The 24,362-nt window shown below is 38.4% G+C and overlaps 1 protein-coding gene across 4 annotated transcripts in view; it reads left to right on the forward strand.

Moving 5' to 3' along the window:
• Nucleotides 1-24,362, forward strand: part of LOC128705417 (female sterile (1) homeotic) — a 684,385-nt gene that overhangs the window by 46,480 nt on the left and 613,543 nt on the right. For all 4 annotated transcript variants that reach the window (XM_070092310.1, XM_070092319.1, XM_070092329.1 and 1 more), the window contains exon 3: nucleotides 19,643-19,735. In XM_070092310.1, the coding sequence (XP_069948411.1) occupies nucleotides 19,643-19,735 (93 nt within the window). The remainder of the gene's footprint in view (nucleotides 1-19,642; nucleotides 19,736-24,362) is intronic.

Consider the following 24,362-nt stretch of genomic DNA (forward strand, 5'->3'; position numbering starts at 1 on the left):
TGTAATAATATGGCTCTGGGCCGCAATAAGGGACAGTTCAAGCACGCCGCACGGAGTAAAAAAATAAAAATTGAAAAAATACGAAAATTGGGTTATTGTTACCAAAAAATAACTGAACTTTCTGGCTACACTCTGGTATAATTATCATCCTTGTATGATGTTTCTAAAAGGAATTATAGTCATTTATAACAGGCATGGTGACAACGCCTTGTGTAACAAGAGCTGACTCGGCATTTTTTTCCCGTGTTATTTTTATCGTTTTCTTATATCTTTATGTCTGATATAATACAAATTCATTGTCTGAGATCATGCCAGAGGGGGCGGAGCCAATATGGTCAAGGGACCAATCGGGAACCCCTGGGAATAGTGCCCAAAATGGCCGACACCTCCAGCCAACAAAATATTCCATACTCACGCTAATATCAATTATAAGGCTTATTTACCTATCACAATTGATCTAATATGACATAATGCAATATAATAATAGCACAGAAACATAAAAAGTACACCAGAAAAAATAATATATAGCATAATATGACGCCCCAGAGGAAAAAAAAATTCTAGCGATGTATCCCCTGAAGGTGAAAAGACCCATTCTCTTATCATTGATGAGAGAAAGCATAGATTTACAATAGTTAACTGTAATAAACACTCATAGGTCACGGAAAAGTGTAAAAGAAAGCAAATTTTTCGGAAAAAAAAAAAATTTCCCAGGCACCTGGGGTGCCGCGTGCTTCGGCCTATATCTCGGAAGTAAGTTATTTACCTATTTAGGGTCACTCCATCCTTATTTATGAATGAATTGACTTGATTTTCACAACAAACATAGAAGAATGATTGCTTTACAAGTTTAAATTTTCCTTTCTGAAGTATCCCAAATATTTTCAGATTTGTGTGGGCAACAAGACCGACATCTTCCAAAATGTCAAAAAAGTTATGAAACTTTTTTTTTTTTTTTAGCATGAAGATAAGGTTTATTTTAGAACTGGTATATTTACTTTGATGGAAATAGAAGTGTTCTATCAGTAGCAAGTGTCAAAACCACTTTTCCAAGTACCACTGAGTACAGGCTCGCTGCCAAATGTAATTGTTCACAAATTTTGCATATTTCATTTCCTTTTTGGCCGATATTTTTGAAACTTCAGCACAGCATACTCGATATAAGCTTCTAATAATACACCAAAAATGAACATAATCGTTTGAAAAATAAAGAAGTCGAATTTTTTAATGTTGAACTAAGTAGCCCAGGCTACTTACTGACTACCTACATCTGCCGACTACCTACACCTGACTTCATACAAATAAATACTACTCGTTTCTTGTCCTACATTAAGACTACATAAAATTTAAGGTAAATAATGGGTGCTCTGTATGTGTGTATATCTCTCTGGGCTGCTTTAAATATTGTATATTAATTAAGTTTGGGACGGGGAGCCAGTGCTACCTACACCTAACTTCCTACAAATAAATACTACTTGCCTCTCGCTCTACATTAAGACTACAAATGTTTTAAGGTAAGCAATAAATGTACTGTGTATGTATTTTACTTTTTATTGTGTTTTTTAATGCCTAGTTCTAATACTAACTTAATGTAAGTTAGTGTAAACTTTTTGTCTGGCATTTACATGCATGTATAAGTGGAAAATTGGCGTTTTCCTTTCCGGCGATGTCTGCTTTCCAGCAGTAGCCTGGAACCTAACCTGCCATACAAGTGGGGCCCTACTGTAGTGACTTTGTATTCAGTTTCAAATATTTCTCTATTCAACTTTATGCTTTCCTTTAACTCGTCATGCTGCTTCATTTGTTTTGAGTAGCCTTTGTGGAACCATATTAAAAGTCTTTTTGCAGTCTACGGATAGGTAAGCCACACTGCTTCCCCCTCCCTTTTTTTTTTTTTTCTTTTGTTCTTTTGTCTAGCCTTTGTTAACCTACATTGTTTTCAAGATGTTGGTAAGACATGACCTGTCATTTTTAAAAATGTGCTAGAGTTCTGTGAAGAATGTAGTTCTATCTAGATGTTTTAGCAAGTGTTTTTTCCCAGGAATTTGCATGTTAACACTTGTTAGTGACAGGTGTATTATTCAGCCATCTTACATATCACTTTTCCCATGAATATTGGTGTCTCATCTTTTAGCGATCCGGCACTTCATGTCAGTGATAATTTGTTTAAGATCAGTTTTTTTTTTTTTTTAACATGTTGATTGTTTCCCACCGAGGCAGAGTGACCCAAAAAGAAAGAAAATACTTTCAGCATCATTCACCACTTTCACCATCACTCATACATAATCACTGTCTTTGCAGAGGCGGTCAGATATGACAGTTTAGATGTCCCTCAGATATGAACTAGACTTTAAATGTCCCTCAGATATGAACTAGAGTTTAGATGTCCCTCAGATATTAACTAGGCTGTCCAGTGGACAAATGAAAATGTGGTGTTCATTGGTGACAAATTTCAACTGCTTAGGTGTGGAAGGAATAAAGCTCAAAATGTGCACAATATACAGAACTCAGGCAGACCATATCTTGGAACCTAAGGAACAGGCAGAAGATTAGGAAATTATTGTCTTGGAATATCGTTTGAAAAACATAATACGGCAAATTCAGTGAAGGCTTGGTAAATGAGGAAAATATTTCAAGAAATTTAAAAGTAAAGGAGTGCAACCAACTATGGTATTTTATAAATCACTCATGTTCTCATTACTTGAATATTGTTCTGTGTTCACAACATTCTTTAAGGCATGTGAGAGAGCACAACTGGAAAGTGTACTAAAGTTGTACACTACCCACATAGATTCAATAGCACAACTATTGGTAATGCCTCAAAATACATTGATCTATCTTTATGGAACAGAGAACAGATGTGATCTATTAAGACTTCTTTACTGTAGGTTCATGAGAAAATTGCAGCATGTTCACAGTTCTTATGCTGTGATGTTCGTTAACCCTTTCAGGGTTGGCTGGCCCTCTCCTAAACTTGTTCTCAGGGTCGGAAATTTTTCGAAAAAAAAAAATCATATGAAATGAGATAATCTTTTCTCGATCATAATGACACCAAAAGTATGAAATTTGCTGGGAAACTTATGGAATTATGCTCTCACGAAGTTAGCGGTCTCAACGGCCAATTCCAATGTACCAGTCGATAAGTTATACCTATTTCGGCCAATTCCAATGTACCAGTCGATAAGTCATACCTATTTCACTAGAACTCAATTTTTTTATATCGAATGAGTACAAGAAACCACCCATTTACCGATTTCAACTATCCAATAAGGTGGTCAGAAATTGGCAATTTTCCAATTTCACACAAATTTCAAAAGATGCCAATTTCCAAATAGGGTCCAGAATAAACAAGACAGACACTCCTTGCACTAAAATAACATTTCCTCTGTTCATTAGTCACGTCCCCAGGCCTCTGTTATATTTCTTTTGCTTTCCACTTTGAATTTTTATTCTCACAAAATATAGAAGATTTACTGTTATGCAGACTACTGCATTAGTGTAGAAATGGTATAAATAACAGCGCATTTGTGAAACCAATCAAAATCATCTCAATTTCCGTAATATGTCTTCCATTCTATAAAATGAGACCAGAAAAACTAGAATACAACCATAAATAGCATACGAAAATACACTGCAAAGTCACAGTTTTAAACCAAAAACACGGTCGGAGTTTTTTTTTAATCATGCACTGTGTGCTGGAGGAATTTTTTTTATACTGCGCACACTGACCACATAGACCCATTCTTTCATATGTAGGCCTACCAGCTTTCTCTCGCTAGATTTGAAGGCGCTAGAATTTATGTGTACTAGTATGGCACCAACCCTGGCGTGCAAGCCGTATTAGTACAGCACCAACCCTGAAAGGGTTAATTCAAATTTGGGGGGAAAATTTAGAACACTGTGGGAGCTTTCTCCTCTGGCTTGCAACCAGCCTATGGGTCAGGACATTGTCTTTACAGGGAGGTCTAGTTGCACTGAGTGTACACCTCTCCTGCCATAACATACCCAGCTTTGTAAGCAAATCTGTTTTTATCTTTACATCATATCTCACGTCTTGGATAATAAACATATCCAAGAGCAGTGTGAGTGATGTTGGAAGTGGCAAGAGGTTTAAGTGTGAAATCTTCGTGTTTTGAACAAACTGAGATTCAGCAGATTAGGTTCCAGGCTACTGCTGTATAGCAAAAAAAACTGTAAAGTGAAACACAGCCTTTTTACACTTTCAAATGTATTTGAAAGCCTGATAGTGTTTATACTATCATATATTAAGTGAGCAATAGAGCTAGGCCTAAAAAAATACATATACAGTACACACATTACTTTGTTTTATTTATTAACACTTCGGCCGCTTCCCACCAAAGCAGGGTGGCTCAAAAAAAACTTACTTTCATCGTCGTACACTCCATCACTGTCTTGCCAGAGGCACACTTACACTACAGTTATAAAACTGCAACATTAACACCCCTCCTTCAGAGTGCAGACACTGTACTTTCCATCTCCAGGTCTCGATTCCGGCCTGCCGGTTTCCCTGAATCCCTTCATAAATATTTCCTTGCTCACTCTCAACAGACGTGCTGTTGGACACATTACAGTCAAACCTTGGTTTTTGTATGCCCTAGTTTCATACTATTGGGCTTTTGTCGACTTTTTTCATCGAAATTTTGTCCCAGTTTTCATACATCCACTCAGTTTTCGTACAGTTGAAAATGGTATACCAAACTCGTCCGCCTGCCTGCATGACTTGGCCACTCATATTCCCGGAATCGAGCGCCCACACAAAGCATCCCATGTGTTTGAGACTATGTCTGCCTCTGTTTCTTGTTGAGTGACCAGCAGGTCATTTCAAACTTCAAAAAGCTCTACACCAAAGCATTATTTCAAAGGTGCTTTGAAGTGACCTCGGACATTGAATTGACCCTGAGAGAGTTCTGGAGGAATCGCTTCATTATCCTCGGTTGCATAAGCCTTATAGATAAGGCTTGGCAGGGAGTGACATCTGGATAATGAACTCTGATCGGAGAAAATTGTGGCCAGAATATGTCCTCGAGAAGGATTTTGAATGGTTTGAGGCTGACCCTGACGACCCTACGCCTGTTATGGAATCTATCGTGTCTTTGGGGAAGTCCATGGAGTTGGATGTGAGTGGCCAGGTTGTGGAAGAGTTGGTGGATGACCACAGTGAAGAGCTGACCACTAAAGAGCTGCAACACTTGCAACTGGAACCGCAACAGACTGCAGCTGAGGAAATTGCTTCAAAGTAGGAGGATGAGAGAGGGAAGAATTTGCCTTCTTCAATGATTAAGGACATGTGTGCAAAATGGAATGAGTTGCAAAGTTTTGTGGAGAAATATCTGTCATGTCTGCAACATGTTCAATGACAATGCCTTGTACCATTTTAGGCAAATCTTAGAGATGCCAGAAACAGACCTCTCTGTACAGATTTTTTTGTGCAACAGGGGTCCAGGGACTCAGCTGGTCCTAGTACCAGTAAAAGACCAAGAAGGGAAGTAACCTCAGATAGGGCCTTGATCCCTTATGGACGGCTGTTTCCCTTCCAAACAATAACCTCTCCTCCTCCCTCTTCCCTCCTCGCTGTCTTCCATATGCCAACAACAGTCTTCAATAAAGGTAAAAATGATGTTAACCCTTTGACTGTTTCGGTCGTATATATACGTCTTACGAGCAAGTGTTTTTGACGTATTTATACTCCAAAATTCTAGCAGCTACAAATCAAGTGGGAGAAAGCTGGTAGGCCCACACGTGAGAGAATGGGTCTGTGTGGTCAGTGTGCGCAGTATAAAAAAAATCCTGCAGCACACAGTTCATATTGCGAAAAAAAACTCCAACTGTATTTTTGGATTAAGATGCCGAATTTGAGGTGTATTTTCATATAGTATTTATGGTTGTATTCTCATTTTCTCGGTCTCATTTGATAGAATGGAAGACATATTACATTAATATAGATGATTAAGCTCAGAGTTGCAAAAATGTTCTATTTTTGCCGATGTTCAAGAGTAAACAAATGGCATCACTGTCCAATAAATGTCCAACTAGCCATTCTAATACACAGTTATGAATGGGTTGACATTATTTATACAATTATTACAATAATGCAGTAGTCTGCATAACAGTAAAATCTTCTGTATTTTGTGAATAAAAATTCATAATAGAAAGCAAATACAGTGGACTCCCGCTTTACGATCACCTCCCAATACGACCATTTATGTAAGTGTATTTATGTAAGTGCGTTTGTATGTGTATGTTTGGGGGTCTGAAATGAACTAATCTAATTCACAATATTCCTTATGGGAACAAATTTGGTCAGTACTGGCACCTGAACATACTTCTGGAATGAAAAAATATCGTAAACCGGGGGTCCACTGTACAGTGGACCCTCGAGTAATGATTTTAATCCATTCCAGAGAGCTTGTCCTTAACCGATTTTATCATTAGCCGAATTAATTTTCCCCACGAGAAATAATGGAAATCCAATTAATCCGTTCCACACACCCAAAAGTATTAAAAAAAAAATTTTTTCTTCACATGAAATATACAATTTCCTACACAGAAAACAATGATATATGAAGAATAAATACTACATGAAGAATATGTGACACATACCTTTATTGGAGATTTATTGGTGAGTGATGAGATGGGAGGAGGGGAGATGATGGAGGTGTATTATTATTTGGAAGGGGAATCTCCTTCCATAAGGACTTTAGGTAGCAAGTCCTTTTCCTAGGTTACTTCCTTTCTTTTTTTAATGCCACTGGGAACAACTTGTCAGTCACTGGACTTGTCACACCAAAAATCTGTCCATAGAGCTCTGTATCTGCCATTCCTTTTTAGATTTTCCTAAAATGGGCCACAACATTGTCATTGTAAAAGTCACCAGCACAGCTTGCAATAGCTGTGTCAGGGTGATGTTCTTCCATAAAGGCTTGCACCTTTGTCCGCATTGTACAAATGTCCTTAATCATTGAAGAAGGCAACTTCCTCCATCTCTCTCTCTCTCCCCTCCTCTGTAGCAGTTTCCTCAGTTGTGGTCTCTTGCTGTTGCAGATGCTCTTGCAGCTCTTCAGTGGTTAGTTCTTCATCGTTGTCCTCTACTGACTCTTCCACATCCTCCCCACTAACCTCCAACCCCATGGACTTCTCAAATGACAATAGATTCCACAACTGGTATAGGCTCCTGAAGGTTAGCCCCAAACCCTTCAAAATCCCTCTCTTGTACACATTGTGGCCACAATTTCCTCCAGGGAGAGTTCAAAGTCCTGCAAGTCACTCCCTCCCAAGCCTTACCTATAAAGTTTATGCATCTGAGGATACTAAAGTGATTTTTCTAAAATTCTCTTAGGGTCAATTCAGTGTCTGAGGTCACTTCAAAGCACTTTTGAAACATTGCTTTGGTGTACAGTTTTTTGAAATTTGAAATCACCTGGTGGTCCATGGGCTGGAGGAGAGTAGTAGTATTAGGGGGCAAGAACTTTACTTTGATTAAATGAAACTCCTGCACTACTTGCTCTTCCAAGTCTGGAGGATGAGCAGGAGCATTGTCCATTACCAGGAGGCACTCGAGTTCCAATTTATTTTCCAGGAGGTATTTTTTCACACTGGTGCCAAACTCTTCATTGAACCAATCAAAGAAAATGTCCCGCATGACCCTTGCCTTACTGTTTACCTTGCACATCACACACAATTTAGTCTTGACAACACTGTTTTTCTTGAACAGTCGGGGATTTTCAGAGTGATACACCAGTAAAGGCTTCACTTTGAAATCCTCACTAGCATTACTACAAAACATGAGAGTTAGCCTGTCTTTCATAGGCTTGTGTCCTGGGAGTGCCTTTTCCTCCTGAGTAATGTAGGTCGTGTTTGGCATTTTCTTCCAAAAGAGGCCTGTTTCATCACAATTGAACACTTGTTGGGGTTTGAATTTTTCAGCCTCTATGTACCTCTTTAAGTCCTGAACATACTTTTCAACTGCTTTATTGTCAGAACTGGCAGCACACCATGGCTTATCACACTATGTATGCCACTACACTTCTTAAATCTCCCAAACCAGCCATTGCTGACCTTAAATTCACCAATATCAGCACAAGTTCCAGGCATTTTCTTTACGAGATCATCATGCAACTGCCTTACCTTTTCACATATTATTGACTGCATAACACTATCTCCTGATAATTGTTTCTTATTGATCCACACGAACAACAAAGTCTCCACATCTTAAAGTATTTGTGATCTCCGTTTTGTAAGCATATTTGCACCTTTCACAACAACAGCTTCCTTGATTTCCTTTTTCTTGGCCAGGATAGTAGTGATGGTTGTATGGGATTTGTTATACAACCTGGTCAGCTCAGCGTCATGCACTCCACTTTCATATTTTGCAATGATCTCTTTCTTGAATTTTATACCATTTCTCACCCTCTTTACCTAAAAGCTGGCACTAGAAGCTTTCTTTGGGCCCATGGTGGCTTATTTAGCAGTTACAAGTACTAAAAAGAATGGACTGCAGTGGACTCTCAGTTTTCGTGTTTAACCCTTTGACTGTTTTGGTCGTATATATACATTTTACGAGCCAGTGTGTTTGACGTATATATACAATGGAACCTTGACTTAAGAGTGACCCAACCTATGAGTTTTTTGTTATACGAGCCATCCCTGGGTAGACTTTTGCTCGGAGTTACGAGCCAACATTTGAGTTACGAGCCAATGCCATGCACACCCCGCTTCCCCCTAAACCCAAAACCTGGACACCTCACTTGTTTATCTATGATTTCATTCTTTTATTCACCACAACTTATATTAGTCCCTTTTATATTATAATTTTATATTATAATTCTAACTTTAAATAATTACCTTTAAAGTACTACCTACTATCATATTCCCAAGCTCCATTATTTGATCATCACTTTATTTGTTCACCACAAATTATTTTAGTCCCTTTTATATTGTCTCCTTTATTTTAGCTTTAAAAAACTACCTTAGCTCATTATTTTTACATTTGTTAAATAATTCAGGTGCTATTTTTTTAGCTTTAGAATATTTACTTTGTTTTATACTTAATTCTAACTATAGATTCACTACTAATCTTATGATTACAAGCATTGATCCTGATACCAACCTCTTATTTAATGACTTAAATGATTCAAACAGTTACTGTAATTACTACACAGCAGAACAATCAAAGGCACTTCTCAGAGCCAACAACAACATAACTATCTTTAACTACAATATCAGATCTTTAAGCAAGCATTACGATGACCTCCTAGCATTACTAAATTCCTTGCATGCCAATATGTCCATCATTACACTAACTGAAACCTGGCTAAATCCTGATACTACAGATGTCTATGCCATTCCTGGTTACACAGCCATACACAACTGTAGGCCAGACCAACAAGGGGGTGGCACAGCTATATACTACTCAGACTAACTAGAATGTATCACTAATACTTGCACAAGGGATGAACATGGGGAATATATAATAGCTAAATTCAAATCCAAGTACCTACAAAAACCTCTCACAGTGATAAACATCTACAGAGTTCCACAATCAAACATTAGCCAATTTAGTCAAAACCTAGGAAGTACGATAACTGATGCACGCATGAACAAAGATCACTTACTACTCTCAGGTGACTTCAATATAAATCTCCTGCAAGACCAGGACCCACATGTTACTGAATTCACAAACACAATGAGTAACTGCATGTTGCTACCAACAGTAACAAAACCTACAAGAGTTACGGAGACTAGTGTTTCCCTACTTGACCACATCTGGACCAACACCATATCCCCTTTAAAATCAGGCATAATTACAGATAATACCACAGACCACTACCCTACTTTCCTCATAACAACTCTTGGTAAAATACCCCAAGACACTACTAAAGTCACCTTCAGACTTCACAATGAGGCAGCCATTAATAACTTCACAACAGTAGTAACAAACATTGACTGGCACACTGAGCTAGAAATCCTATACAGATATTGACGAATGTTTTAATAATTTTCTAAAAAAGACCCAATACCTCTATAACAAGCACTGCCCTAAAAAAACTAAACACATGACAGCTAAGAGACTGAATAGTCCCTGGCTAACACCCAGCATTCTCAAATCCATAAATACAAAACACCGATATGAAAAACAGTACAGAATGGGTCACATAACCAGAGACCAAACAAAACATTACTCGTCAATCCTAACCAGCTTGATAAGAAGGGCAAAAAAATTGTATTATGAGAACAGATTATCCAACTTACGAGGTGATATAAAAAAGACCTGGAAGACCCTATCAGAAATTCTGGGAACAAAAAAGATATCACGAAATAGCGAAATAAAATTAGCAATATCAGATGAACCCCAACTCCCACCAACAGAAACAGCAAACAGACTCAATGATTTCTTCTCCACTATAGGACAAAACCTTGCCAATAAAATCCCAAGCTCAGATACCCCACCAAATGTCTACCTCACTGGCAACTACCCGAACACACTGTTCCTAGCTCCGACTAACCCATACGAAGTCTCTGTTATTATCAACACACTAAAAAACAAGGCAGGAGATTTAAATACCTTACCACCCTTTATATACAAAAAAGTGTCACAAGTACTATCACCAATCATTGCAACACTCTTTAACAAATCCATTGAATCCTCCACCTTCCCTACAGCTCTCAAAATAGCAAGGGTCACCCCGATCCATAAAGGAGGAGACGAAACAGAGTTGAATAACTATAGGCCAATATCCAATTTACACCCTCTCTCAAAAATCTTCGAAAAATTAATTCATGAACGAATCTACTCCTACCTCATCTCCCAAAACATTCTCAACCCCTGCCAATTTGGATTCAGGCCTAATAAAAATACTAATGATGCTATTATACACATGCTAGAACATATATACACTGCAATAGAGAAAAAAGAAGTCCCACTGGGGATCTTCATTGACTTACATAAAGCTTTTGATACAGTTGACCATGACTTGCTCCACGTAAAATTGTCACACTATGGTATTAGAGGGCACTCCCTCAACTACCTCAAGTCATACTTCAGCAACAGAAGCCAATATGTGTACGCAAATGGGGCAAGCTCTTCCGCTCAACCAATTACAGTTGGTGTCCCACAGGGAAGTGTCCTTGGCCCTCTTCTCTCTCTCCTATACATAAATGACCTACCAAATGCTTCGCAATTACTCAAACCCACACTTTTTGCAGATGACACTACATACGTCTTCTCTCACCCGAGCCCAGTCACGCTAGCCAATACTGTAAACACCGAATTACAGAAAATATCTACCTGGATTAGGACTAACAAACTTACACTAAACATTGACAAAACCTACTTCATTCAGTTTGGAAACAGAGCTACAGATGTACCTCTTAACATAACGATAAACAGATCACCTATCACAAAGCTAACAGAGGGAAAATTCTTAGGAATCCACCTTGATAATAGACTCAAATTTCATACACATATACAACAAATTTCTAAGAAAATTTCCAAGACTGTAGGCATACTATCGAAGATACGGTACTATGTTCCACAGTCAGCCCTCCTGGCCCTTTATCACTCTCTTATTTACCCCTATCTCACCTATGGAATTTGTGCATGGGGCTCAACAACAATTAACCATCTCAGACCACTAATTACCCAACAAGGCTGCAGTTAGAATGATGATAAATTCTCACTACAGGCAGCACACTCCACCAATATTCAAAACACTCAACCTACTCACCATACAAAACATCCATACTTATTACTGCACCTATTACATACATAGAACACTTAACTCTGATATTAACCCTTCCCTCAAACATCTCCTTGCCAACCTCAACAGAACACATGACCATAACACAAGGCACAGATCACTCTTTGATGTTCCTCGTGTCCATCTCACGCTATGCAAAAACTATGTGCACATAAAAGGCCCTAAAATCTGGAATTCATTACCTGTAAATATAAAAGAAACACTACCTGTTTATAAATTCAAGTCTCTTCTCAAAGATCACTTACTCACTCAAAACCAAATAAATACTGAATAACTGAACCTTATAAATTGTATATCCTAAATGTTACTCACAATTATATCACACAAATGTTAAACCTAGGACCCAATCTAACTTTGTTATTTTTTTAAATACACTACCTAACAGAATACTCCATTCTACTGAATGTACAGCAATGCATGCAACCATATGACTTGTCTTTGTAATACTCATTTGTGCTTTATTGTTATCTGTTTACAATAATGTTTTATCACTGATTACATCTCTGCTTCAAAAACATAGTTGCACCTTTGGCAAGAACAGCTTCCTTGATTGCCGTTTTCTTGGCCACAATAGTAGCGATGGTTGATTGGGGTTTTGTGTACAACCTGGCTAGCTCGGAGACACGCACTCCACTTTCATACTTAGCAGTGATCTCTTTCTTCATATCCACAGTAATTCTCACCCTTTTTGCTGTAGGGTTGGCACTAGAGGCTTTCTTGGGGCCCATGGTGACTTATTTTGCAGGTGCAATCACTAAAAACGCTGTGATAATATGAAATGTTCCGATTGTATGTTTGGATGCGACCGCGGTGGCTGGCTGGCTTGTAAACACTGGCACCCATGGGACAAGTGAGGCGCTCTGAGGCCACATGTGGACAGAACGAATCGCGTTGGTCAAGTTTTTTAGCACTAGTCGAGACAAAAATTTTGTGTTAAAATGTATTGCTAGGCGGATTTAACGTTATACGATGCCATCGTTGGTCGAGGGTCCACTGTATGTCAAACATGGTGGCTCGTTAGACGTATATATAAGACCGAAACAGTCAAAGGGTTTATAAATGGTCATCTGATCAAGGAAGATACATGAGGGTCTGAACCTTAAGCTCCACACTGTTTCAACAATTAACTTGGAGAGTGAAGTGTATTGGCGAAAGTGTGGAATAAATTCAACGAAAAACATGGGTACGATTAGAAAACGGGGTCAACTTCTGTGGTGCAAGACTCTTCAACATTCTATCAACAAATATCAGAAATATTTTGTGAATGAAGGTAGGATAGTGTTCAAGAAGCTGGACAAATTCTTTCTACAAGTGTGGGATCAGTCAGGGAAGGCTGGCCTTCATGGGTTGGAGAGGATTTTAAATGTAGATATTTTTCCTGCCTCCAAATTTGAGATGATTGGCCAGAGATGCCTGGTCGGTATAGAATGGGTCTTAACACTCAGTGTATGCAGTATTAAAAAAAGTTGGGACCACTTAGTACCTTGTGGGAGCACAAGTAGAATTGAGCAAAGAGCGTGGCACCAGGGCCTCTTAGCACAACTTCAAGCAAAACTTGCAGGCTCTACGCTATGTCTCCTCAGTGACTACCTTCATGGTAGATCTCTAAGTGTAGTTCTCAGTGGAACGGAATCAGCAAGACATCCTATTAGGGCAAGTGTTCCACAAGGAAGCGTGCTGGGTCCATTGTTATGGAATGTCTACTTCAACGACCTTCTTCATCTCATCCCAGAATCACATGCATATGCAGACGACTGTACACTGACATTCACTTATCCAAGAGAAGAAATCCCAGCTGCTCTAAGCTACATCAATCACCAGCTGAGAGCTATATCAGCTTGGGGAAATAGATGGCAAGTAACATTTGCACCTGAGAAAACGCAAATGATGATCGTCTCTAGGCACCATGATGGTAATGCTGGTGCAGTAGTAAGGATGAATGGGAGGATGTTGGCACCTGGAGAAGAAGTTGATATCCTTGGGGTGAAATTTGATGCCAAACTAACCATGAAGAACCATGTTGTAAATCTTGCAAACAAGGCAGCCAGGAAGCTTACAGCACTTCGCCGTATCTACCATCTGCTTGACAGTAGGGGTTGCAAGATCCTGTATGAGGCACAAGTATGCTTGCACCTTGAGTATGCTCCACTTTCTTGGTTTGCCTGCCCCCCCCCTCTCATCTGCGACTGCTTGACAGAGTAGAGAACAGAGCAAGACGTCTCATCTCTCACCTGGACCCATCCTGGATAGATCTGTCATTTCAGCAGAGCCTTCAACATAGGAGGGATGTGGGTGGCCTTACTGTTATGTACAAGGCCAATATTGTCAAAATACCACACTTGGATCCACTTCGAGGACAGCGTGAAACAAGCTTTTATGCCACAAGACGGGCAGAAAGCAGCAACTTCACTCTGGCTGTACCCTTCTCCAGAACATCACTCCATCTGAGATCATACATACCCAGGATGACTAGAGTATGGAACACATTCGTACAGCATAATGATGTCAATGAGATAAAGTCAGTTGATCAAATGAAAATGCTGGCCCACAGATGGCACCAACTTCATCCTGTTTCCTACTTGTATGTCTCATAACAATAAAAATGCTTTCAAATGAGCTGATGTAGGTAACAGCTCTTAGCTTGCCAATAAAGTTAGGAATCCTTAACCTGTAAATAGATGTCAATAAAGCTAGGGATCTTTAACCTTGTCAAACCCTGTGAAAAAAAAAAACAACAACCACCAGAGATTCACTGATGTCATGTCTTTTGTTAACCCTTTGAGGGTTTTGGTCGTACTATTACGTTTTACGCGTAGGGGTGTTTGACGTACTAGTACTCATAAATTCTAGCGGCCTCAAATCTAGTGGGAGAAAGCTGGTAGGCCTTCATATGAAAGAATGGGTCTATGTGGTCAGTGTGCACAGTCTAAAAAAAATCCTGCAGCACACAGTGCATAATGAGAAAAAAAAACTTTGACCATTTTTTTTTAATAAATCAGCGACTTTGCAGTGTATTTTCGTATGGTATTTATTGTTGTATTCTAGTTTTCTTGGTCTCATTTTATAGAATGGAAGACATATTACAGAAATTGAGATGATTTTGACTGGTTTTACAATGAAAGGTGCCTTGAAATTGAGCTCAAAGTAGCAGAAATGTTCGATTTTTACCAAACTTCAAAAGTAAACAAATCGTGCCAAGCGTGCAATACACGTCAACTGGTGAGTCTAATATTCTTTTACAAGTGCACCAATAATATTTATACCATTTTTTACACTAATGCAGTAGTCTGCATAACAGTAAATCTTATATTTTTTGTGAGAATAAAAATTCAAAGTGGAAAGCAAAAGAATATAAGAGGGCCTTTGAGACGTGACTAATGACTAGAGGAAATGTCGTTTTAGTGCCGGGAATGTCTTTCTTGTTTATTCTGGACCCTATTCGGAAATTGGCATCTTTTGAAATTTGTGCGAAATTGGCAAAATTGCTAAATTCTGACCACTGTACTGGATAGTTGAATTTATAAATGGGTGGTTTCTTGCACCCATTCGATAGAAAAAATGGAGTTCTAGCGAAATATTCATGTTTTTTGTCGACTAGTACAGTGAAATTGGCCGAAAATGGGGCTCAAAGTGGGCAAAATCGCCGATGCGTAAACATCGCCGAGACCGCTAACTTTGCGAGAGCATAATTCCGTAAGTTTTCTATCAAATTTCAAACTTTTGGTGTCTTTATGATCGGGAAAAGATTCTCTATCTTTTCATAAGAGAAAATAATTTTTTTTTTTTTTTAAATTTGGCCGACCCTGAGAACGAGTTTCGGAGAGGGCCTGTCGACCCTCAAAGGGTTAAGGGGGCATAGAGCCAAATCGTCTTTTTTTTTATTCTTTTGGTCCAATTTCAATGGAATTTTTACTGTGAATTAAGCAGCATTTGAAATCTAGTGTAAATTACCTAGGATAACTCAAAAAATCCAGACCAAGTGTTATAGTGTGCTTGTAGATATAAGGCATAATAAGCATGACTGGCAAGTAATATGCATTTTCACTTGTTCAGGAATCAGACGTGACGACTCTGCATTTTGTAATACCTGTTAGTTCATAAGCGGCTCTCTGAGACAGACACACAAGCAGGCAGGAAGACAGACAGATAAGCAGAGACAGAGCCAGACAGACAAATAGATAGACAGTCATATAGACAGACAAATAGACAAATAGGCAAACAGACAGACATATTTATATGTAACAGTGAAAACAAAGAAAGCCAAAGCAGTGCACGGTCAGCAGATGTCACTGCTACACTGTCAGCAGTGGAGTGACACTGTCTTACACCATGCTTCAAGAAGTTTTATACATACAGTGGACCCTCAACTAACAGCGGCATTAAGTAATGGCAAATTCGTCTAACGGCGCGTTTTGGCGGAAAAAAAAGTCTCTACCAACAGCGAAAAACACTACCAGTGACGTTTGTCCGGAACGTGTCCTTGCGCCGGGAGCGCAGCCTGAGTGGTCCCAGGCACTCCAAGACTCAGTGTGCCATTGTTTACAAGCTGTTGGGGTCGAGTTCCACGTGTGCCCGCCATATATTTTGGACTATTCCAGTGATTTTTGTGCTTGTAACTGCTAAATAAACCACCATGGGCCCCAAGAAAACTTCTAGTGCCAAGCCTGTGTTAAAAAGGGTGAGAATTACAATGGAAATGAAAGAGAGAATTAAAAAATACGAGAGTGGAGTGCATATGTCTGATTGGAAAGGCAATACAACAAATCACATTCAACCATCAGTACTATCTTGGCAGACAGAAAGGCAATCAAGGAAGCTGTTTTTGCGAATGGTTCAAGCATGTTTTCAAAATGGAGACCACAAATAATTGAAGAGGTAGAGAGACTGTTATTGGTATGGATAAACGAAAAACAATTATCAGGAGATGGTGTTTCTCAGTCTATAACTTGTGAAAAGGCAAGGAAGTTGCATGATGGTCTCATTGAGAAAATGCCTCAAAATAGTGCTGCTGATGATGAATTTAAGACCAGCAAAGGCTGGTTTGAGAGATTTAAGATTCGTAGTGGCATACACAGTGTGGTAAGGGATGGTGAGGCAGCCAGCTCAGACAAAAAAGTGGCTGAAAAATATGTGAAGGACTTTAAGAGGTAAAACCTGAACAAGTGTTTAATTGTGTCGAAACAGGCCTGTTTTGGAAGAAAATGCCAAACAGCACCTACATTGCTCAGGAGGAAAAGGCACTCCTAGGACATAAGCCTATGAAAGACAGGCTGACATTAATGTTCTGTAGTAATGCTATAGTGGTGATTGCAAAGTGAAGCCTTTATTGGTGTATCACTCTGAAACTCCCAGAGTGTTCAAGAAAAACAGTCTCATCAAGGGTAATTTGTGTGTGCTGTGGAGATCAAACAGTAAGGCATGGGTCACTAGGGTATTTTTCTTGGACTGGTTTTATGGTGTGTTTGGCCCCACTGTGACAAAATACCTCCAGGAAAAGAAATTGTCACTCAAGTGCCTCCTGGTAATGGACAGTGTTCCTGCTCATCCTTACGACTTGCAAGAGGAAATTGCAGGGGAGTTTGGTTTCGTTAAGGTGAAGTTTTTTGCCTCCTAATACAGCTCCTTTCCTCCAGCCCATGGACCAGCAGGCCATAAAAGCAGTGTTTCAAAAGTGCTTTGAAGTGACCTCAGACACTCATTTGACCCTAAGAAAGTTTTGGAAAGATCACTTCAATATCCTCAGTTGTGTAAACCTTATAGGTAAGGCTAGGGAGGGAGTGACTAAGAGGACCTTGAACTCTGCTTGGAGGAAACTGTGGCCAGAATGTGTAGAACAGAGGGATGTTGAAGGGTTTGGGGCTAACCCTCAGGAGGTTATGCCAGTAGTGGAAGTTACTGTGTCACTGGGGAAGTTCTTGGGGTTGGAGGTTTGTGACGAGGACGTGGAAGAGTTGGTGCAGAACGATGAGGAAGAAATAACCACTGCAGACCTGCAAGAGCTTCAGGTGCAACAGCAACAGATCACATCTCAGGAATGTTGTTCAGAGCAGGAGGAAGAGAGGCGGAGGAAGATGTCGTCAAAGATTAGGGAAATGTGTTCAATGTTTACAAAGGTGCAAGCATTTATGGATGAATTTTATCCTGTCACAGAAGCTGCAAGCTGCATTGGCAACATATATAATGACACTCGTGTCCTATTTTAGGGAAATCTTAAGGGCACGTGAGAAACAGAGCTCTCTGGACAGCTATTTTGTGCGACTGGGGTCCAGTGACTCTGAAGCTGGTCCTAGTGGCATTAAAAAAGCCAAGAAGGGAGGTAACCCCACCAAAGGACTTGGTACCTGAAGTCTTTATGGTAGGGGATTCCCCTTCTAAACAGTAGAAAACCTGAATCATCCCTGCTGCTGGCACATCACTCATCAACAACTCCACAATAAAGGTAAGTGACATTTAATTATTGTTTATTTTGCATGTTCCATTCGTTTTGGTGTAGGGAAATGTATATTTCATGTAGAATTTTTTTTTTCATACTTTGTGGTGTAAGGAATGGATTAATTCTATTTCCATTATTTCTTATGGGGAAAATTAATTTGACCAACAGCAAATTTGACTAATGACAAGCTCTCTGGAACGGATTAATGCCGTTGGTTGAGGGTCCATTGTACTCCAGCATGTCTAAAATATTCCTGGGACCTATAAATACTTTGTATATGTTTCTAGACAATAGTAGGTGACCAAGAGAGGTGAAAAATGTTCAACTGTAAGTGTGTTTGTGGCTATTTGAGTACTATTTCAGTACCTAATATTAGTGTCAGAACAAACATTGACAATGAAATCACAAGAACTACAAATTTTAATTATCAGAACATGAAAGTTGTATAAATTAAAAAAAAAAAAAAACGAGAAAAAAGGTATATCTGCAACACTTCTGCAAGCGGCAGGACTCCATGTTGCTGTCTGGTGAGCATCCAGCGCCAATTTTACAATCTTACATCTCTGTAAGTACTGACCCTAAAAAAATTTTTTTTTGGGTCTTATTACACAGAAATTTCTCTTCTTTAATTTAACTTTTTTTTTTTTTTTCAATATTTTCGGAGCGCTGGGTGTGAGAATGTAGATCTACATTTGGACAGTTAATAAGGTAATGAACTATTTGTGGGTTGCCCATCAGTAAAAATGTTTGAAATCGAATTTTACAAATACGATTTCCTACGAAGTTGTGGTGTGTGCCGTGTAAGGTGTGAACTTTTATATGTGACTTTATTAAGGTATCCATTGTAAACATCAACTGACATGAGTTTCCATAAGGCTTATATTGCTAGTTAATTGGAATGTTGTTTCTCTTGCTAGTAATAACAGTAGCTCTTGGATTACTGTCATTATTAATCCTCTAGTTACTCGTGTCTTAATTTCCCTTTATTTTATATTTTATTGGAGGCAGCTTATTAAAGTGATGGCCATAGTCATTTGTAAGTCATTACAATATGGGCCATATTATGTCTTTAGCAGAAAAATATATTTGCATTAGCCACTGAAGAATAAATTTTTACTTCAAAATTTGTCTTGAGAATGTTATACATGGCTCACATTTTAACGTCCTGAATTGGATTGTCCTTGTATTAACCTAGGGTCAAAGCTGACTGTGTCACATATTAAGTTATTTTGATGTAGTGCTATATTACTAAGCCAACTTTATTTCATTGAAATATAACTTGTCATTATTTAATAATTACTGTTCATTATGTTTATTAATTGCAGTGGTTAGGTTTGAATTATAATTTTGAGAATTATATGAATATAACTGATTTAAATATTAAACAATGAGCACTCCTTAACTGTTAGTAATTAAGAATTTTTCTTTTCAGCCACAACATAGCACGAAACCAAAAGGAAAGGTTTCTGAGTCTTTTAAAAATTGCAACGAAATTCTCAAAGATCTTTTTTCTAAAAAGCATTCGGTAAGTGTTATATTTCAGCATATGTAGTATTGTCTCTCAAAAATGTAGCGCACATGTTGTTTTCTTCACTGTAAGATAAATACAATGTTATAAAGTAGTACAGTAGTCTTCAGAATTTATGATGAACTACCTACCTACTTTCACTTAGTTTCTTTTATCTTTACTGCAGTCTGAACAATTGCAGTGACATATGTAGACTTGAATTATCTTCAAATACAAGGTTAGGCTGTGAACAAGGAAGTCTGGCCTCAGGCTGGGCTGTGAGGGTAGAAGACCCTTTGACATCAGTCAAAGGTAGCTCTTATGCTGATGCTCAGTATAGAGCTGGTTTCCACTAAGACTGTTCTTGTGTGAAGAAGCAGCAGTTTTATGGTACCAGTACTTGGTGCATCATGGACTGGCTCAGATTTGCAATACAAGAAGTGATCATTGCCTGTTTTCTGACATGTTAGGAATTTTTCTCTTACAATTTTCAGAAGTCGATCAACTACACGAGGGTCATTACATGCATGAGGCTGCACATAGCCTTTTCACCCTAGCTAAGAATACTTTATTCTCTACAATAGGGATTGAACTCTTGGCACATACATACACTGAAAGATATACTTCTTTGATTATTTATATAATAGACTTAATATCAGGCAGCTCTTGTGACTGCCTGGAATACGTTGGTACAGAAGCAATTCCATATGCACATAAAAGAGACAAATGAAATGTTGGTCTGTGAGTGCACACATGCAACCGTTGCTTCTCATGTATATTCAGTTGTCCTCATATTGCACATTGGCTGAAACTGACACTTGTACTGCATTACTTTGAAATCAGTAAGGTTATCTGAGTCAAGGTATACTAAGACATTGTCACCAGGGCAGAAGTTTGTATAAGCATGAGAAAATAAGTGAGGGATAAGTGGGTTGCCTGTTGGGGGTTATATACTGTACCACAAAACGGATGTTTCTTTGGAAAGTTCTGATAGACATATGAATTTCATGAACTTAATACAGTGAAAGAAGAATATATGCTAATTTTTAAGTGTCATAAAGGACATAATAGTAGTTGGTGAGTATACAAGCCTGGATGGTGAAAAAAAAGATCTTTAATAATTATTAAAAATGATTCTGTGACACTCTCAGACCTGTTGATTTGGTTGATGGCCTGATCATCCAATCATTTAGTGATTATGACTTACAAGCTGACAAATATCACATCCCAGCTAATACAACAGACTGACCTAATAATTACTGTTATAACTGAAGAATATACAGTAATGACATATCGTTGACCTTGCCTAGTAGTGTAATGTTTCCATTCGAGGGCATTCTCACACACCCTTGTGTAATATACTCGTAGTAACTGTTTTCACTTTTAGTATTACAGTTGGTGTTCGTTGCATATTCCTGAAGCAGATACAGTGGACCCTTGAGTTTCGTAAGCCTTGTGCTTCGTAAGCTTTGACTTTTGACAACTTTTTTGTCAAAATATAGCCTCGCGGTTTGTAATTTGCTTCGCCATTAATCCCTTGTCTATAACTCATATGAGCGGCTTCCCAGGGTCCGCGCGCACACAGAGGCGCCTCACACACCATTCCCAGTCAGTGTGGCATTGTTCATTGGTGAGTGAACATCACCCCACGTGTTCATATGATAAATTTCGTAATAATCCATTGTTTTTTGTGCTTGCAACTGCTAATTAAACCACCATAGGCCAAAAGAAAGCTCCTAGTGCCAGCCCTTTGGTAAAGAAGGTGAGAAACACAATAGAATTCAAGAAAGAACACGCCAGCCATGGTAGTTCCCCCACACAAACCAATCAGGGTACTTCCCCACACACATGATTTGATTTGAGTGGGACTTGCACATGAGTGAATAAAATTATCAAAGCTTATTGCTTGGGGAACATTGAAAATTGGGTTGGGCAAATATTCTGTTAGTGGGGTGGTTTGTGAAGGACCTGCCTAGTATGGGCTAACAGGCCTGCTGCAGTGTTACTTCTTTCTTATGTTCTTACGTGCACCAGCTGTGGAAATTGTTTCAGAGGAGGAGGAAGAGAGAGGGAAGAAGGTGTCTTCTTCAAAGATTAAGGACATTTGTGCAGAATGGAGTGAGGTGCAAACATTTTTGGAGGAACATCACCCTAACCCTCCTCCCCTCCTCCCCTCCTTCCCTCCTGTCTTCCATACACCAACAAGAGTCTTCAGTAAAGGTAAATGTGATGTTATTATTGTTTTATACTTTATTTCTCTTTCTTTTTCTGTATGTAAATCTATATTTAATGTAAAAAAATATTTTTTGTTAATACTTTTGGGTGTCTGAAATGGATTAATTGGATTTACATTATTTTTTTATGGGGAAAATGGTTTTGCTATTCTTAACCCCTTCAGGGTCCAAGGCCCAAATCTGAAGTGGTGCCCCAGTGTCCAAGAATTTAAAAAAAAAAAATTTTTTATTTTTTCTTATGAAATGGTAGAGAATCTTTTTGTGAAGGTAATTAAACAAAAAGTACGAAATTTGATGGAAAATTGACGAAATTATGCTCTCGTGAATTTTGATGTGTCAGCGATATTTACGAATCGGCAATTTTGCCGACTTTGACTCCCAGTTTAGGCCAATTACATTATTCCAGTCAACCAAATTCTTAGCTATTTCACTAGTATTACTTCTATGCTATCGATTGAGCACAAGAAATCGCCAAGTCAACTGTTTCAACTACAAAATAAAGTGATCGGGAATTGTTAATTTGGCCAATTTAACACAAAGTTCAAAATATTCCAATTTCGAAATGGGGTCCAGAATAAACAATGTAGGCATTCCTGGAACTAAACTAACATTTCCTCTGTTCATTACTTACGTTTTGAGGCTTTACAAATAAATTCCATTTTGATTTTTTATTCACATAATGAATTTTTATTCACACCAAAAAATAGTAGATTTACTGGTATGCAATACTGTAATAATTGTATAAATATCATAACCATATTTGTGAATGTATATTAGACCCACCAGCTGGTGTGTATTAGATGTGTAAGGTCGTTTGTTTACTCTTGAATATCGGCAAAAATTTAACATTTCCTCTACTTTGAGCTCAGTTTCAAGCTATTTCCAGTGCTAAAACCAATCAAAATCATCTCTATTTCTGTAATATGTCTTCCATTCTATCAAATGAGACCAAGAAATTGCAAATACAACTATAAAAACATACGAAAAAACACTGCAAAGTCGCTGTTTTAATCGAAAAATCATGATTTCAGTTTTTTTCTCTCATTATACACAGTGTGCTGCAGGATCTGTTTTATGTGGTGCACACATACCACATAGATGTATTCTCTCATATCTAGGCCCAAATGTACCACTCACAGTTTATCAGAGTGAGCTGAGCTCATGATGTAGATCTGCGGTTTGGACCCTGAACGTAAAGCCGTAGATCTACGGGACGGACCCTGAAAGGGTTAAATTTCAACTTTCATCACACTCTCTGGAACGGATTAATTACGAAATTCGAGGGTCCACTGTATAACTTTTACCTTTACTTCTATTTTATTATCAGTTTATTTAATATACGTATTTGTAGTTTGAAGCATTTACCTGATTTGCTTTACAGGTTCTCCTCCACATTCACGAGGGTTAGGGAATCAAGAACCTCGAGAATGTTGAAAAGTCACGAATGTTTGGTGCACATATATATTGTAGGGAAATATAATAATAGCATTTACTTAGCCTAACAATACTGCTTCCTTAACCTTTTGAATCATGAACAATCATAAAACATGTGAAAACATCGTAAAATATTGCACTAGTGCCAGCGCTTTGGTAAAGATGAGAGACATACTATAGAATTCGAGAAGAACTCATAGCAGAGTACCGAAGTGGAGAAGGAAGAGAGAGGGAGAATGTGCCTTCTTCAGTGATTCTATGATATGTACGGTACTAAAACATCACGAGTTGATAAAGGCTGTAGCGCCAGTCAGTGATAAAGTGTAGCATTAACAGTGAAGCGAATAAGTTAAGCGATTAATTGATAGAAGGACAGCATGAACCCAACTCCTTGAATGTTGTTGGAGTTATATCGGGTGACTGACAACACCGCCGCCTCTGCTGGCCTTCAGGGGCCTATGACAAGTGCGATGCATGGAGTAAAAAAAAAAAAATTGGAAAAATACGAAAATTGAGTTAATCTTACCAAAAAATAGCTGAACTTTCTGGTTACACTGGTATAATTATCATCATTATACAATGTTTCTACAAGGAATTATAGTCATTTATAACATGCATGGTGACAGCGCCTTGCACAGCATGCGTGCTGACATGGCATTTTTTTTTTCCGTGTTTTCTTTTATCAATTTCTTATATCTTTACGTTTAATATAATACAACTTCACCATTTGAGATCATAGAGTGGATGGAGCAAATATAGTCTGGGAACCAATCAGCACTTATTCCCTGGGAATAAGTGCTGACAGGCCATAAATTACATTGTCGCGGCCAAGACACAGCAGTCAACAAAATGTTCTGTACTCATGCTAATATTAATTATAGGGCTTATTTACCTATCACAATTGATCTAATATGACGTAAGGCAGTATAATAATAGCATAGAAACAAAAAAAAGTATGCCACAAATAATATCTAACA

The sequence above is a fragment of the Cherax quadricarinatus genome, chromosome 3 (genome assembly GCF_038502225.1).
Source record: "Cherax quadricarinatus isolate ZL_2023a chromosome 3, ASM3850222v1, whole genome shotgun sequence".
NCBI lineage: Eukaryota > Metazoa > Arthropoda > Malacostraca > Decapoda > Parastacidae > Cherax > Cherax quadricarinatus.